Source organism: Cherax quadricarinatus, chromosome 24 (assembly GCF_038502225.1).
Source record: "Cherax quadricarinatus isolate ZL_2023a chromosome 24, ASM3850222v1, whole genome shotgun sequence".
Classification (NCBI taxonomy): Eukaryota; Metazoa; Arthropoda; class Malacostraca; order Decapoda; family Parastacidae; genus Cherax; species Cherax quadricarinatus.
The window spans coordinates 9,006,660-9,025,811 of NC_091315.1; the positions used below are offsets into that span (position 1 = coordinate 9,006,660).

Below are 19,152 nucleotides of genomic sequence, written 5' to 3' on the forward strand. Positions count from 1 at the left end.
TGGCCAGGCCATCAGACAGTGCTCTGGTTGCCATCGTAACGTCTAGAAACGTGACTTTGAGCATCGAGGAAGCGTTGGGGATCTTCACAACAGTCAATCTTGGCCCAAGTGTTGAGGTCTTCAAGTGATGACGTAATTTCCTCGATTTACATGTTCGTGATTAGCCTGTCAAGGCGTTTCATGAACACAGAGCGTTTTGCACGCATGTATGGTGATGTGGAGATGGTAAAACCGCAGTCTTCCAATGTCTTCATGACTGTAAGTGTAAGTACTTTGTCAGCTTCAGCATCATCGAGAAAGGTAACGATAAATGCTTCTTTCAGTGAGGTAGTCTTGGAGAATTTGGCGTGAAGACAAGTGTTGAGTGAGGTTGCAAGCTCAAGCTTCGTGGTGTCGTCAACGGCAGCAGACTTCGGCTTAATTCTCACACGATGTGACATCGTGGAGATGGTAGAGGTTCCCCTCCCCAACGGGGATCGTAGGGATACTGTGCAAGTAATGAGAGCTGCTATGACCTGCCAAGGCGAGAGTCAGAAGCAGAATCTGTGTCCAACACACTAAGGAAATGAATGTTGCCTGACTGGTCAGATACAGGATACGTTGGCAGACTACAGGTTTTCTAGTTCACAAGTGGAGATTTCTACTCAGGCAGCAAATAATAATATCTTTAAATTGTCCATTGCTTCTATTACTGTAGCGTCGCACGACATAAATTATATCGTCACCGTTATATGAATTATTAATAAATTAAGACGAATGCCTTCTCTTATTAAGGCAGCAGATGTTTTTTAAATTGTCGATGAGTAACACTGATTATTTCAAGTTAAAAAAAAAAGTATTAATGGTAATTTTTGTCGCAGTATTGTGCACAACACGTCCTCCCTCCATCACGACTACAGTATCACTGGCTGCTACTGACGGTGTACTCCCGTAGTATTACTGGTATACACAAAATTTCATAACTTAAATATCATTTATTCTTATTTATGAACTGATTCTTCACTGTCGTCAATTTGCAATCACATCCACTGGCTGGCTCAGTGGATGTTGAGTTAGCAAGCTAATAGACCTCAGCCTGATCTCTTCTCAGGTAAATGGCAACTGGATGTAGTTACCATGGTAACAAATGGTTAGAAGGCAAAAAGTGTAGGAGACACTTTTCTTAGTAGTATTGTAGTAATGAAATATAGTTCGAGATGTTAATGAATTTTTTGTATATTTCAAAACAATACACTGCTTAGTTCAGGTGCATATTACTGCATTCATATGGAAACTAACTGGAAAAAACTATAAAATAATAAATTAATATTAAATATTTATTAAATTTAAACTAATCTATGAATTTTTAGTAGAATTTCGTTAAAAAAATACGTTAAATTAGGCTAGGTTTCTAAGTTGAGCGCATTTTTTTTTTTTACGTTCAGATTGACCAACTGTTAGACACTAGATACCAAAGGATGAAGGAAGTATTTTAAGAATAAACAGAATAAGGCAGCCAGCCCATAAATGTTGTAATAAACAGGAGAATATATTGCTAATGACATGTCGAAAATCTAGATAGAGCTATTGAACTTCCATACATTTTGTTATAAAGAAATAAGTTAGCCTTTCTCGTGTTTTTGTCATTATCTTCTCTAGTTGTGGAAAAATTCTCACGAAGTAGCCTCATAGATAAAAAAATAGTTACATTCCAAAAACATTCTCGAATTGATTCATTCAGTGTTAGGGAAACATTCCATGGTTATTAACATTTCTTCTAGTCATTAAGTGCACGATACCTATGTAACGACGAAATACTCATATATATATATAATATATATATTATATATATATGTATATATATATATATATATATAATGTATGTCGTGCCGAATAGGCAGAACTTGCCATCTTGGCTTAAATAGCAACGCTCATCTTGCCATATAGGACAAGCGAAAATTTGTTTGCAATAATTTCGCCAAAATCATTCTGAACCTAACGAAAAAAATATATTTCATTGTGTTTGTTTAGTATTAAATTATTGTAAACAAATCTAAAATATATTTAGTTGGGTTAGGGTTAAATAAATTGTTCTTGTTATAATCAGGTTAGGTAAGTTTTCTAAGATTCTTTCGGAGCAAAATTAAATTTTTTTACATTAACAGTAATGAAAAAAATATATCTTTAAACGTATAAGAGAAAATTTTATAAAGGACTTAATTTTAAATGAGTTCTTGGTAATTGACCAGTTTTACATATTCGGCACGACATATATATATATATATATATATATATATATATATATATATATATATATATATATATATATATATATATATATAAACACTGATCTCTGGCTGAGGGAGACTCGAACCTCCGAACCTTAGGACAAGGTACGCAGTGCTTTACCAATCTACCCACACTGGACCAATACCTTGACGTGTAGCGCATGCTACACGCCAAGGTATTGTCCAGTGTGGGTAGATTGGTAAAGCACTGCGTACCTTGTCCTAAGGTTCGTAGGTTCGAGTCTCCTTCAGCCAGAGATCAGTGTTTGTGTATATTTCGCATGCTCTCACGAATTCCTTGCATATATATATATATATATATTTATATATATATATATATATATATATATATAAATTTATATATATAATATATTTAACATTAGCAGAAGCCAGAAAAAGTTCTCTTGCTCATCGGCCTGGGATGACCCAGACAGCAACAACAACAACGGCTTCTCCTATATCTTTGCCATCCCCTGGGCCAGTCCAAGCTCTAATGATGACCTAATCGCAAGTATTGTCGCACCAGTATACAAGGAACCTATAGTGACAAGAAAACTGACGGTGACGACAACGAAATGGGACAAATATGGCCAAAAGAGGACGACCGGCATTCAAATACCAGACAACCAAACAAGCGACGTTGTCCACGACACTGGAGTAACTGACCTTCATATATCAACTATACCAGTGTTCAGCGGGAAGACAACGTAAGAGAAACCCAAACAACAAAACTGCACAATGGTTATAAATGACCATAATTTTTAAAGGGGTGGACCGGTAAGCCAGCGGAAGGCCTCGGTCAGATGACCAAAAGCTCCAAAGGCGGGTCATCATCTGACTAAGACCCGCGTCAGGAAACATTTGTCCTGTTTCCTGACGAACCTTACCTAACCTAACCTAACAAAACTGCAAGGAAACTGACAGGTCTGTAGTGACGGTTTTTTTCCTTCAGTGCCAAATGAGAGTAGGAAGTGAACATTTAAACATGGCTGACTGGCATTTAAACACCAGCTGCTACCAGACGTACAACTAGCGAAGTGACATTCTTATTACTAACAGTAGCTGATCATCATATCAACTGCACCAGTGTACATTGGGAGGGAAACATTGGAGAAAACGACAAAACTAGGACATAACTCCAAGGGATCTCTCAGGTTGTAGTGGCCATTTTTTCCCTCAGTGCTTTTAAAAATGGCTGAAACATCATCTCCACGGTCAGGACCAATCAACAAAAGGACGCAGCACTGCTAAAAGGGATTGAGGAGGCTTCGGACGGATAACGCCATTGATTAAAACTTTTTTTTTTATCCTGCCAGGATGGAAACAAGTGTGTAAAGTGAAGCCGGACTGGGACGTGAGTGAAGTGGGTTTCTCAAGCAAGGCATCAGGAAATATACAAGTAATCAGGGGTGACAGCTAGTGTAGCTACTAGGCTATTGTTAAGTGACTGTTGGTTATCAGTAGTTTCTCTTGTTTTTAAAAAGTTTTCTTTTGTGAAGTGATAAAAAGAGTGAAGAGTGAACATGCCTGGCGTTAGAGGGGTACAGTCTGCCATAATTATATTAATAGTTATCCTGCATATTGCTGAAGAAGGAAATCAGTCATGCGGACTGGGAGACTGGGTTAATAGCACCCTGGACAGTGAAAGCCCAACAGTTGCTGTCCTACCAGAAACGTAAATGTCACTATCGCCATGAGGTATGGCATCACCGCATACCCAAACAAAAGCAGTGGAACACAGCTCTTATAGTGGTGCTGTTAAGTGGTGATATCCAAACTAATCCAGGACCTCAAAGTATTGTACAGGTGCAAAACAGATAAGTGACGGTGATAATGATGGCCTAGTAGCTAGGAATGATAACCTTAACTCTATAAGTAATGTATACATAGGGCAATGTGAGACAACAGAGCTTGCTACCACCTGCAGCTCACAAGACTGCCATCCCCACGAGCCCCTTTGGGGCGGGGCAGATGGCAGACCAGAGGCCTAGCTTCTCCCTACGAGCCCCGTGAGGGCGGGGAATGTGGCTAGGCCTGGGGACAGTTGGTCCCAAAGATGAGGGGGTACTTGTACCTCCTCCCATGGGAGACTTAAGTCTCGAGATAGGGAGCCAAGGCCGCGTCACCACTACTTGGAAAAGACCCGGGCCGGGAGAATACCGGCGAATAAAAAAAAAAAAAAAAAAAAAAAAGAACCATTCTTATTATGTCAGACACCACCAGACATATGTATATACTGTATTAAGGTGCAAATGAAGAACAGTGAATATACCTTATGTAAAATGTGTAAGGGGTGGGTGCATAATGGATATGTTCGATTATATTAATAGTGCCAGATTTCATTTTGTAACAAATGCACTTTAGCACAGTTATCCTTTAGCAGTGATGACAGAGATTCACCTAATTTTAATACAAATGACCCTTTGCAAGATCACTGTCTCCAAAACTGGCAGAGATTAGGATTTTAGCTCACAGAACTAGGGCGGCAGTTACATCGATATCTGAATCCTGGTTGGATGATACGGTGACTGACGACGAGGTCAAATAAGTTACAGTATAAAACGCTTAGATAAGAATAGAAAAGGTGATGGGTATGTGCCTCTTAGAAGAGTTTTCGAGTCTTATCCGGAATTGGTAACATTTGGGAAATAGTAATACTGGGAGACTTCAATATCTGTTTTCAACAGCAAAATAACGGGCTATGTAAAAGGTATGAGCAAATTCTAGATTTAAATAGTTACACTCAACTAATTAATACACCAACCCGGATCACTCAGTTCTCAGCCACCCTAATTGACCACATACTTTGTAACCGCTCTGAGAACATTAGTCAGTCAGGCGTCATTACCACAGGTCTTAGTGATCATTTCATCATTTACTACCCCAGGAAAATCACTAGGAAACGGATAGGCCTACACAGGACAATAAAAATGAGGTCAACTAGAAACTACAGTAAAGAAACACTGGTAAATAGGCTGCACAATTGTGACTGGACAGCGATAACAAGTTGCACAAACGTAAATGATGCCTGGGAAAAATTCAAAACAATGTTTACTAAGTCATCCTTGATAATATTGCACCAGTTAAAGAGGTTAGGATTAAACGAAGAACTGAACCCTGGATGACTACTGAGATATTAGATAATATGAAATTCAGAAACCAGTTTCTAAAATGATTTAAGGCAAACATACAGGATATTGCAGCGCCAAATGAATTCCAAAGGGTGAGGAGCAGAGTGGAGAGGCTTATAAACGGAGAAAAAACAAGGCACTATTGCTCAAATATAGAAGAGTACAAGAATAACCCCAGAAAGCTCTGGCACCAACTAAAACAGATGAGGTATATCCATAAACCCGTAGATAGATCTTATATTGTACTATATATCGATAACGAGGTATGTCACGAAACGACTAAAGTGACAAATTATTTTAATTCATACTACACGTCTGTCGCATCAACACTCGTAAGTAAACTATCGGTTGCATCAAATACCTTTAACACACTCTGATAAGTTTAAAACATACTATACTATATTAACCCTCCCCTCAAACATCTTGCCAACCTCAACAGAACACATGACCATAACACAAGGCACAGATCACTCTTTGATGTTCCTCGTGTCCATCTCACGCTATGCAAAAACTCAATGCACATAAAAGGCCCTAAAATCTGGAATTCATTACCTGTAAATATAAAAGAAACACTACCTGTTTATAAATTCAAGTCTCTTCTCAGATCACTTACTCACTCAAAACCAAATAAATACTGAATAACTGAACCTTAGAAATTGTATATCCTATATGTTACTCACGATTATATCACACAAATGTTAAACCTAGGACCCAATCTAACTTAATTATTTTTTTTAAATACACTACCTAACAGAATACTCCATTCGACTGAATGTAGAGCAATGCATGCAACCATATGACCTGTCTTTGTAATACTCATTTGCGCTTTATAGTTATCTGTTTACAATAATGTTTTATCACTTATTTCATCATTGCTTAGTTAATCTTAAGTTAATTTTAAGCCAGCCCGTAATGCTATGCATATAAGTGGCTTTGGCATGCTGCTCTTACCTGTATTTTTTTGTACCTCTGTATGCTAAAATTACTAAATAAAAATAAATAAAAAACTAATAAAGGGGTAACCCCAAACAGTTGTCAACTAGTAAGTGTATCTCATGACTTTGTGCATAAAGTACTAAGCAGGTAAAACCCAACTAAGAGCACCGGTCAAGATAACATCCCCTCTAAGCTCCTAAAAAAGATGCCTCCAAATTTCTAATCCCCATTGCTCACATAATAAATTTGTCCATCACTAATACAGTACCGGAGGGGTTCAAGAAGGCCAGAGTTACTTCTATTTTCAAGAAAAATAGTAGGTCTCATGTTAGCAAAATTCTAGAGGGCTGTGTACTGTCAAGTACTTATACATCTTAATGACAATAGCATAGCTAGCAATCAGACTTTAGGAGATCTTACTCAACTGACAGCTCCCTAATTAATGTGATGGATTATTTGAGAACTGAAATGTCGATAGGGAACTCGTATGAATGGTAACCTTAGACTTGCAAAAGGCCTTCGATACTGTCAACCACAATATATTATGTAAGAAACTTTAAGCTATTGACATGGGATCCGTTGACTGGTTTAAGTCCTACCTTAGCAACAGGAAGCAAATTGTCAATATTAACAAAACAATAAGAACCCCTTGCCGGTAGCATGTGGAGGTCCCCAAGGTAGTATTCTGGGTGCGTTATTATTCCTATGTTATGTAAACGACATACCCATCAGTGTCAAGTGCAAACTCCTACTATATGCAGATGACAGTGCTCTGTTAGTGTCTGGTAAAGAACCACAAGATATAGCTAATGTAATACCATTGGAACTGGAGTGCCACAGCAAATGGTTAGTAGACAACAAATTATCGTTACTCCTCGGGAAAACGGAAGCCATACTCTTTGGCACGAAACAAACTGAGAAGGGTAAATAATATTCAAGTCCGGTGTAATGGGGAGCCCATCACTTCAGTTTCCTCAGTAAAATATCTAGGAATCCCCTTTGACCCATGCATGTCAGGAGAATTGATAAGGAACAGTGTAGTAAAGACAGCGAATGCCAGACTGAAGTTCCTCGACAGATAAGCACAATGAGGCTCGCAGGACCCTATGTTTAACCCTTATACAGTGTCATATGGACTACGCTTGCTCTTCATAGCACCTCTGCCTTGACAAAAAAAAACTGAAAGATAAATTACAAATCACCCAGAACAAAATGGTAAGATTCATCCTGGACCTGGGTTCAAGACAGCATATTGGCCAGGATGAATTACAACAATTGGATATGCTGAATGTTGAAGACAGAGTAAAACAACTAAAATTAAATCATGTTTATAAAATTGCTCAGTGTCCAGAATATCTTGCTGCCAATTTTATCAAGGCTGGGAGCCAGAGCAATCATAGTACTAGGGGGAGAGAGCACAACTTTGTAGTACTCAGTGGCCAGGCTTCAAACACCTTTTATTGTACAGCAGTAAAGGAATGGAACAGACTCCCCGCACATGTCAAAGCCAGTCATAGCATGAACCTGCTCAAGAAGAGAGCCAAAAGATGCCTAATGAATGTAGCGACAGAAAGGGAGAAGAATGATTATTATTTCCCAGTGTATATCCTTTATAGTATAATAATAAAGTATTAAAAGACCCCGATAGAAATGAGTCAGTGTCAGACTTTTTGGGTTATTCTAGGTTCTCTACACATATGCTGCTATGTATGATAATCTGTGCAACTGTATTTGTGTATACATTACGTTAGTTAATGCAGTTGTTATATACGATACATAGAAAATGGATATTGAAGAAAATTGGGCGCACTGTTAGCGGGTGGACTCGACGAAAAAAAAAAAAAATGTAATAACCACATTGCATGTTCAATTATCTATTTACAGTTATAGGTATAGGTTTACTTTTTCCCCCAAACATGTCCGGAATAGATATAGGGCATAGAATAGCGTCAGGGATTCAGAAATCAAGTGCGAGGCACTTGGTAAAAACCCACAGGGTGGGATGATGGAGAGGCCTCCTACATAGAACTACCTCCATGTTTTGATCTACCGTGTTGTGATTTCATTACCTTTGTAAATTGTGAGTTTATTACCTTTGTAACTTGCTCAGTTATCAAAACTTTGAGGCCCAGTCCCTGGACCCATTATGTACCTCTGTAATCTTTTGACTACCGCCCACAGGATGGGTATGGGGTGCAAAATAAAGATATTAAACTAACTAACGTGTTCCTAGAAATTTCAAGTTCGCAGTATATAGGAAGGCAAATAATGTTTGCTCCTATATTAAAAAGTGTGTTGAAAATATTTAATTATAAGTTAATTTGGTAATCTGTACAAGGTCACTTTTACTGGGAAGTTATCAAGAACTAAAATGCAACTACAAAAACATATCAGTTATATACTAAATCCTCTGGGCATCAACAATAAATATTTATAGATGAATGGTTCACAGAACCGACACATTGATAAATTAGACACATGTGCAACTCTTGGGTATCTTTACAAACTAGTATTTAGTCAGCCATAATACCAACTTACCTCATAATTTGTAATATTTTACAATTAAGAATAAAACTAATTATGCCCGAAATGCCTAGCCATGCTAAGCGTTCTAGTAATCACAATTTTACTACATGTAAGCCCTTGTGGCTTAGCGCTTCTTTTTGATTATAATAATAATAATACTACATGTAAACCAAACAATAACCAAATTTCTGTAAACACAGCATTGTAATCCTTATAGAGAATAAACTGTGAATTTGAATTTATTGAGGAAACGTTTCGCCACACAGTGGCTTCATCAGTCCATACACAGGAGAAGCTAGAAGAACAGGAGGAGAATGAGGTAATCAGTCCCTCAGCCTTGAGTCGATGTGGTCAGTCCATCAATCTTGAGTAGAATACGGCATATGAGCGGAGAAGCAGCTTATAAACCGTAGGCAGGAGAGGTGCAGTAGACGTAGGTGGTGTCACATTTGCCCAATGCAGAAGTAGATAACCAAGAGTTGCACATGTGTCTAATTTATCAATAAATATTTATTAAATTATTTTGGTTAAGAAAAAATCCTGTTACAAGTCGTTTGATACATGGTAATAACGCAAATTTTGTTTCAATCGTTGTGTGAATTTACCGCAGTTAAGACTAGCACTAAAAGCATTATTTTGTCCAGTGATGATAAGACACACATGAAACAGTTGGGTATCTTTAATGATGAAACGTTTCGCCTACGTAGTAGGCTTCTCCAGTCATATATAGAGGCAGCAACAGGTGTAGTAGTGAAGTGAACTGAGTACATCTTCATTTCACTACAGTATCCGCTGCATTTATATTTGACTGAAGAAGCCTATTACGTAGGCGAAACCTTTCATAAATAAAGATGCCCAACTGTTTCACTTGTCTCTTAATCATCAACCTGTCGGTAGTTTATATAATTTTTAACACATTTGTCTAGTAATGTACACTAAGATAAAACACCATAAGTGTCCGGAGCCCAAGACTGTTCAACAGCCTCCCACCAAGCATAAGGGGAATTACCGATAAACCACTGGCTGCCTTCAAGAGAGAGCTGGACAGATACCTAAAGTCAGTGCCGGATCAGCCGGGCTGTGGTTCGTACCTTGGACTGCGTGCGGCCAGCAGTAACAGCCTGGTTGATCAGGCCCTGATCTACCGGGAGGCCTGGTCGTGGACCGGGCCGCGGGGGCGTTGATCCCCGGAATAACCTCCAGGTAGATATCTTGTATACCTAACACTAGTTTGACCTCTCGTGATTCCTTTCTCCTCAGTACGTTATATAACGATATTTTGACCTAAGTTTGTACAGATAGGAGTGTAGGCCATTGAAAATAACATCATTGCCTATCATAATAGTATTGTTAAATCCTCAAATGGTTCTCGATTAAACAGAAGTTCTGTTTTGGACAATGTCTCGAATGACAGTACACATGTCATTCTTATACAATATTATACAATATTATATTCAGTGAAAATAGGAAATAAAACTTGAGCGCTTCATGTGCTTACACATACCTTCAGAGGAATGGGAAGATGAGGCAGGAGGAGTACATTTCAGATGTTAAACAACAGAGATTGGGATTTTTTGATGCCCCAAATATTTTATCAAGACTCCAATATGTGACTCAGGTGTATGTCATTAGCTATAAACTTGACAATTTTATAGCTACGAATATTGTCCATAATCTCAGGGGTAAAAATATTTTTCACAAAAATACAGTGTGCTCTTTGTCAGGCGAACAATTTAACTTGATGTTAAACAAATGTATGCCGGGTTTGGTTTGTGCGGAACCTAGTTGTGTGAGGTGTTGTTACCTTCTATGAATGAGGTGTTACCTCAGGGTTTAAGTTTGGCTGATTTTTTTTTATCAACGTTCATGGGATACAATGTCTGTCTCGCACCTCTGTACTGGTTTGATGCTACTTGACTCTCCTCTCACCATTTTGCTCTTTGGTGCTACTGTGGATCGCTAGATTTTATAAACAATAGTGTGGGAAACATGAAATAACATTACTGTGTAGCCTAGTGAAATCGGGGTATCTATAGATTCTGTCAGACTACCCCTCAAGGAAGGTTCCTTGATGTTGGTGAGGGGCTCTTGATTTAGGGAATTGGATCTGTGCTCCAGTTTCCCAAATTAAGCCTGAATGCCTTCCACATCCCCCCCCCAGGCGCTGTATAATCCTCTTGGTTTAGCGCTTCCCCCTTAATTATAATAATAATAATAGTCTGTCAGACTAAATTCTTTCAAAAATGATTACCTAATCAAATATTCGTTAGTTTCTTAAGTATTCAGTGGTGTAGCGGGGAGTATGAACTTAAATCTGCAATCATGAATTATCACTGTCTCATTGTTATGCCACCAAATAATGTACAAAGGAATATCGGTCACTTTGGAGATGATCGTGAAAAACTATTGATGTGAACACAATTCGTCATTTACCGAGACTCATAGCATCACTAGGATTTGTGAATAAAGAAAAAAAATTGGTTTAATGTCATATTTTCTTATCATTGCATTCTGAAATTTCTGAATATCGAGAATGATTGAAATGTATGTAATGGAATTTAAACAATTGATCTGGAATTACTAGGCAGTCACCATCTCAGTCATTTAATTAAGAATCACTCATGAAAGGACACTGCTCTAGTCCACATTTACATTTAGGAAAGACTTCGAACATCGTTAAAGGGTTTTGTAATAAACTAATAATACTGTTTGGTATATGTCCAACATTATCATGGATACAAGCAAAAATTTCACAATATCGAGATTTCGTGTAATGAAACATTGAACGTGAAGTTACGTTTTCTTAATATTCACCAAGATGATATACACCAATACTTTTCCCATATACTCATAGCCTTACCTGGCGTCCATCTTGAGCGCCTGAGTGTCTTCTGGTAAGTCGAAAGTAATATGGGCCACGCCCAAGCCCTCCAGCAGAGTCTGCCCCGATAACTCAACACTATCAACCTGCCGAAATTCAGAGAAGTTATAATCTATATCTCAGTCAAATGTTTGAAGTGTCCAAACGTAAATAGTGCTACGTCATGAACAAACTTAGACTGCTCGAAGATCAGTGGTATTGCATTGGGCTCACAACTAAAGTACAAGAGTTCAGCAAAAGGCAAGTTACCTCACAACTTAAGCAAAATAAGTACCCGGGCCCTGATGAATTATTTTCAAGAGCGCTTAAGCCTTAAGGAATGCAAGTTGGAACTTAGTCAGCCATTAACGAGCGTGTTTATTGCGTCCAGAGATATGGAAGATGGCTAATGTTATTCCTCTATTTAAGTCAGGGGATAAGTCCATTCCATCAAATTACCGCCCAGTAAGCCTGACGTCTATAGTAGGAAGCACATCTTCCACTGTAACAAGAGTCTACTAAACAGTATACAAAAATGGTGAGGATGCACTAGACCCGTAGGAATCATAGGGTGCTTGTGAAATAGGGGGTAATTAGGTTTGATCCGAAGAAACGAAGAGTGGTTCCAGTTCCATGAATCAAGAGATCACTTGAATGAAACCCCCCTCCTCCCTCGTTGATGTGGGTTTGCCGCTCATTTCACCTCCTTTATTAAATATTAATTGTCCATGTAATACTGTTCTTATTTACTGCGTCTTCCGTTTAATACAGTTTAGCATATTTTTGCTTATTTGAACAAGTAATCATTTCTAAAGCGATCTTGGCGTGTTAGCATGTTTATACGTGCCTAGTCTCCTGCGGAGTAAAACTTTATTAAGGCAGTGCTACACTTAATTCATGCAGAGAAACACTTGTCAAGTCTCATGAACTTCTCCGTGCAACAAGAAAATTAGATTATTTGTGCTCTTTTTGGTTTAATTTCAAAAGCATATAGAACATGCAAAAAAGGAATTTTTCACCGAAGAATATCGCATCATCATGAAATGATTCTCATATAAGACTATAGAGAGAAAGCTCGGCATATACTTAGATAAAACCGATAGGAAGGTAGGTCAACATTATCACACAAGCACATAAGAAAACTGATACAAATTTGACGTTCAGTTTACTACTGCAAGAAGTTACCACATGTCTCCATAGAACCTAATTCGCCTCCACTACCTTGTGCAAGTGATTTTACACAACTGTAGAGCTTAGTGACGTTACATTGGATATAAACTTTAAACCTAATCTAGGACATGTATGCATACTTGAACTGTTAGAACCTGTATCGCAAATCCTGGCCACCAATGATAGAGTTCTCAATCGTTCACCCATACATGATTTATACATTTATTTTTATAGGGCTTGGAGGCATTGTGAAAAACGATGGACACTCTTGTTGTTCACACAGTCATGATCTTCCAACCACAACAACAGAAGCACACAATGGGAGCGGTTGGTAAGTAGTACGATCCAGAAAGATCGGGCAAAAGAACTCATCCCCTAATAATTCTGGTTGATAAAAAAAAAAACTACATGACATCCCATACGCTTCTATAATTCACCTCGAAAGGAAATATGGCACGAAGATATCGAGTTTCCACAAATCTGACAAGGCAGTTCATCTTCACTCAACGGCACGTCGAGTCCTTCGGGCCAAAACTGGAGTTTAATGGCTTAGAATCACCACTTGTTCTCAGGAAACTGAACCCCTGATTGGCGATAAAGAGTATATTAATGTGCCTCCCACTGACATGCCAACCGAACCAACCATAACATCATGAAATTCGAGCTGCTCCGAATAAAAAAAATGCAGCAACGTTACAACGAGGCAGGTCCTGAGCCAACATATTGGACCTCTCCCAGCTCAGCTGGATCTCCGTTCCTGGAAAAGTACCAAGTCGGGTCATTCAACCTGGAAACTTTGAGTGCTTCAAGTGCCATAGTTATAACTTCTTCAGAACTCGGTGCCATTCTCGGGAAAAGTACGCTATCTGAAGCAGATCTCACACTGCCTAAGTATACTTGGACAAACTAAATTTTTCAGTGGCTTGGGAACCTCAGTATCAGTGCTGCGGTAGGATGCATCATGCCTGGAACCTGCATTACCCTGAGAGGCAATCCATCTTGAGTACATCTGTGTTCAGAGGTACTCAAGATGAGGGTTACTAATGACCCTTCTATGAGCTGTCCAGAGGTACTCAAAAACAAGGGGTTACTAATGATGATGACCTACCTGTGAGCTACGTCCAGAAGTACTTAAGGACAGGCTGACCCGTGCGTTTGCCAGCTCTTCGTTTCCCAGAGGGTGGTCATCCTTGTATGACGCGAAGACCTACATAGAAACATCGTAAGAAAACTAAATTAATTGTGTGTGTTTGTGTCACAGCTCCTGGCCCCCGCCTCTTCACTGGTCGCTACTAGGTCTGATCTCTCCCTGTTCCACAAGCTTTTTCATACCTCCTCTCCAAGCTGTGCCTGGATCCTGCCTGCATTACATCACTCTCCAGACTGTTCCACTTCCTGACAACTCTGAATAAATACTTCCTAACATGCCTATGACTCCTCTGTGTGTGTGTGTGTGTGTGTGTGTGTGTGTGTGTGTGTGTATGTATGTGTTGATAGAATTAAATTTATTTTCATTCATGTAACCTGGATCAGTCTGACGAAGACCACCAGAGATGCAATGATGCTTGTCTGATACAGTAACGTTATGGAATCCTGTTACAGAGGATATCTTCCCTTAACTTTTTGAAAACTCTTGGCTCAACTCTTGGGCATAACCTACTTAAACTGGTAGGTCCTGCCCACTTTGGAGCATGTGAGCATCAATTCTCCTTACCTTTCCTTCAGATTGATCCATGAGACTAAAAAAAATCTGTGCTTCCTGGTAGGGATATTTCTGTGAGATCGAGCACCGGTCATGCTACCTAGTTGATGTTGCGCTCATAACATCATAGTGCAGTAATAGTAATTATACAGTTCCTTGGGAATGGGAATTAATAATATATGATCGAAGGAGGGGAAGGGTAGTTCCAATTCTCTGGATCAAGAACAACTCTAACTTCGCCGACGGAATCTCCCTATGGAGGTAGATACCTATATCATTTAAAAAAAAAAAAAAAAGCGTTCCTAGTACCCTATTTTATAGTGATTTATAATTGAAACCGGATATCCTTCCAGTTGTTTACTTAATTTTTGTTATTATTATTTTACTATAGCTGTATAATCATTGTCCAGCCTCCTGGCACAAACATGTACTATGTTAACATGACTGCTGAATAAAAGTGAGAGTTAAAATCTATAAATCTGAAAGATAAACATCATGATCTCTTAAATCTGCTCTTGCCTCTGTACCTAATGATGTATTTGCAGATCTAATAGGTATATAAAGATTGCAGCCTAGATTTATGCTGTTTCTCTGATGGTGCAAGATATATGAATGAGTTAAGGGTCTTCATTAGTCTCCAAACAGGCATAAATAGTGTCTTATATTCACCGCAACTAAGCACTACTTCCGCACTGTATGAGCCACGTTTATGCTACTGTTTCCTTCCTGCTGTATAAGCTTTGTGACTGGTGCTATGCCTTTACTGTGTAAGTAAATTTATTCAAGTATACGCAAATACACTTACATAGAATTATCACACATAGCATATGTGTAAAGAACCTTGGATAACTCAAAACGTCAGACAGAGTGACTTATTTCCATTGGGGTCCTTACTTATTTCCATTGCGTGAGCTCTACGTCTTTACTTATCGCCCGTACTCTGTGAGCTCTACGCCTGGTGCTACGTTTATGTTAATTGTTTATTCCACACTGTATTAGCTCTGTCTGGTGCTACTTCCGTGATCTATATTGCTTATATAGTCAGCTACTTAATGTCCCATCCTCCTAAACAATAACAGTATATTACTGTGGCTTAAACGGTAGAATTAAAAATTTGACTGTAGTACAAATTTCTCTTGCAATCCCCGTTTTCTGTTTCCTCTCTTCAAACTTAACACCAGTATGTATTATTCCATTTAGACGACTTGTTTAATGTTATAATTGATAGATATTATTATTGATTAGACGACAATCTAAACTAATCGCAATTAACCTAAACAACGTAAATCGAGAAATTTGATTAATGCAGTCGGTAGGAAATCGAATTAGGCTTTAACAGTCGAGGCTGCATTTTCATGGTTGGATTTATAATATTTCCAGAGCTACTATCTAGTTGTGTAGCAACTGTTATTAATATGACCAGTGTTGGTTACATTATTCGTGTTATTTCTATGACAAAATTTTTAACACTGAAGATGTAGACTATATAGTTGAAATTACATTAAAGTATCGGCACTGATAGTTATATGTCCAGTGTTACATACCGAGAAGTTTAATAAGTGGCTGGTAAAATACTTAAAAAGAAAATGGAAAGTTGTACTTACATGGACGGTGATTGGCATGCCGGGTCTGAAGATGAGCGGTTGGTCTCCAAGGAAGGTAATCTTGGCCTCCTCCTTCACCATCCTGGCTACCGCCCACCCCTCCTGCACCCACCAACCGAAGGATTCCCCCACGGCCGCCAACACGCGAATACTCACGCCCGTCAAGTCGTCGCTGCCTAACTTCTGGCGTACCTTCCACAGCGGCAGACTGAATGAGTAGTGACCCTTGAACTGTGTGCACATGCAGGAGCATTAGTACTTGCGGTTCCAGCAGAACCGTATACAGTGTGTAAATATAATAATTCATGTTAAGTGATAAACCCATGTGGGTTATTCAGCGCAAGAGGTGGTAGAGGCTTGATCCTCCGTTTTCTGAGCGGCAGACACACTTCCTATTTGCACTCTAGATATTTCTTCAGAGTGCAGGAATATTTGAATATCTAGTGCTGAGGTAAGTGTAGGCACCGACTGCAAGAGTGCTAAATGTTGTGTCCACGGAACTGTAGGCAGAGTGCAGAAATATTAGTAGATCTGATTATGGAACTGAGCAGAAATATTTTAAATTACTACAAATGTGACCTTAGACCTGCCCCTAGAGTTGTAGTTAAGACACTTTGTTTTATCTTGTTATTGTTTCTAGTGTGTGGCATGAAAGTTAGCAAAGTTAAATTTCATTCAGTGAGTGTTGCACTTTTGAGTTCGTATTTTAAAGTCAATTTACTTTATTATTTGAAAACTTTTTGATAATTGATTCAAATGTTTATCATAATTTGAGTTTCTCAAGCTTTGTTGTGTTCGTTGTTTTGCAGATGTTGAAGATGCAAGTAAAAGGATGAACAATATTATAAATAATTCAATAAAATTACGCTCAATACCCATCCATCCATTACACTGACTGACTCTACCAGTCTTGTAACTGACTCCCACACTCCCTCAGTCTTGTAACTGACTCCCACACTCCCTCAGTCTTGTAACTGACTCCCACACTCCCTCAGTCTTGTAACTGACTCCCACACTCCCTCAGTCTTGTAACTGACTCCCACACTCCCTCAGTCTTGTAACTGACTCCCACACTCCCTCAGTCTTGTAACTGACTCCCACACTCCCTCAGTCTTGTAACTGACTCCCACACTCCCTCAGTCTTGTAACTGACTCCCACACTCCCTCAGTCTTGTAACTGACTCCCACACTCCCTCAGTCTTGTAACTGACTCCCACACTCCCTCAGTCTTGTAACTGACTCCCACACTCCCTCAGTCTTGTAACTGACTCCCACACTCCCTCAGTCTTGTAACTGACTCCCACACTCCCTCAGTCTTGTAACTGACTCCCACACTCCCTCAGTCTTGTAACTGACTCCCACACTCCCTCAGTCTTGTAACTGACTCCCACACTCCCTCAGTCTTGTAACTGACTCCCTCAGTCTTGTAACTGACTCCCTCAGTCTTGTAACTGACTCCCTCAGTCTTGTAACTGACTCCCTCAGTCTTGTAACTGACTCCCTCAGTCTTGTAACTGACTCCCTCAGTCTTGTAACTGACTCCCTCAGTCTTGTAACTGACTCCCACACTCCCTCAGTCTTGTAACTGACTCCCACACTCCCTCAGTCTTGTAACTGACTCCCACACTCCCTCAGTCTTGTAACTGACTCCCACACTCCCTCAGTCTTGTAACTGACTCCCACACTCCCTCAGTCTTGTAACTGACTCCCACACTCCCTCAGTCTTGTAACTGACTCCCACACTCCCTCAGTCTTGTAACTGACTCCCACACTCCCTCAGTCTTGTAACTGACTCCCACACTCCCTCAGTCTTGTAACTGACTCCCACACTCCCTCAGTCTTGTAACTGACTCCCACACTCCCTCAGTCTTGTAACTGACTCCCACACTCCCTCAGTCTTGTAACTGACTCCCACACTCCCTCAGTCTTGTAACTGACTCCCACACTCCCTCAGTCTTGTAACTGACTCCCACACTCCCTCAGTCTTGTAACTGACTCCCACACTCCCTCAGTCTTGTAACTGACTCCCACACTCCCTCAGTCTTGTAACTGACTCCCACACTCCCTCAGTCTTGTAACTGACTCCCTCAGTCTTGTAACTGACTCCCTCAGTCTTGTAACTGACTCCCTCAGTCTTGTAACTGACTCCCTCAGTCTTGTAACTGACTCCCTCAGTCTTGTAACTGACTCCCTCAGTCTTGTAACTGACTCCCACACTCCCTCAGTCTTGTAACTGACTCCCACACTCCCTCAGTCTTGTAACTGACTCCCACACTCCCTCAGTCTTGTAACTGACTCCCACACTCCCTCAGTCTTGTAACTGACTCCCACACTCCCTCAGTCTTGTAACTGACTCCCACACTCCCTCAGTCTTGTAACTGACTCCCACACTCCCTCAGTCTTGTAACTGACTCCCACACTCCCTCAGTCTTGTAACTGACTCCCACACTCCCTCAGTCTTGTAACTGACTCCCACACTCCCTCAGTCTTGTAACTGACTCCCACACTCCCTCAGTCTTGTAACTGACTCCCACACTCCCTCAGTCTTGTAACTGACTCCCACACTCCCTCAGTCTTGTAACTGACTCCCACACTCCCTCAGTCTTGTAACTGACTCCCACACTCCCTCAGTCTTGTAACTGACTCCCACACTCCCTCAGTCTTGTAACTGACTCCCACACTCCCTCAGTCTTGTAACTGACTCCCACACTCCCTCAGTCTTGTAACTGACTCCCACACTCCCTCAGTCTTGTAACTGACTCCCACACTCCCTCAGTCTTGTAACTGACTCCCACACTCTCTCAGTCTTGTAACTGACTCCCACACTCCCTCAGTCTTGTAACTGACTCCCACACTCCCTCAGTCTTGTAACTGACTCCCACACTCCCTCAGTCTTGTAACTGACTCCCACACTCCCTCAGTCTTGTAACTGACTCCCACACTCCCTCAGTCTTGT

General features: G+C 40.0%; 1 protein-coding gene across 1 annotated transcript in view; it reads right to left on the bottom strand.

The window, feature by feature from the left end:
* LOC128690803 (CD109 antigen-like) overlaps window positions 1–19,152 on the bottom strand; it is a 223,204-nt gene that overhangs the window by 93,900 nt on the left and 110,152 nt on the right. The window contains exons 7-9 of the mRNA XM_070088158.1: window positions 16,197–16,427; window positions 13,999–14,097; window positions 11,721–11,827 (exon numbers count right to left, since the gene is read on the bottom strand). Of these exons, the coding sequence (XP_069944259.1) occupies window positions 11,721–11,827; window positions 13,999–14,097; window positions 16,197–16,427 (437 nt within the window). The remainder of the gene's footprint in view (window positions 1–11,720; window positions 11,828–13,998; window positions 14,098–16,196; window positions 16,428–19,152) is intronic.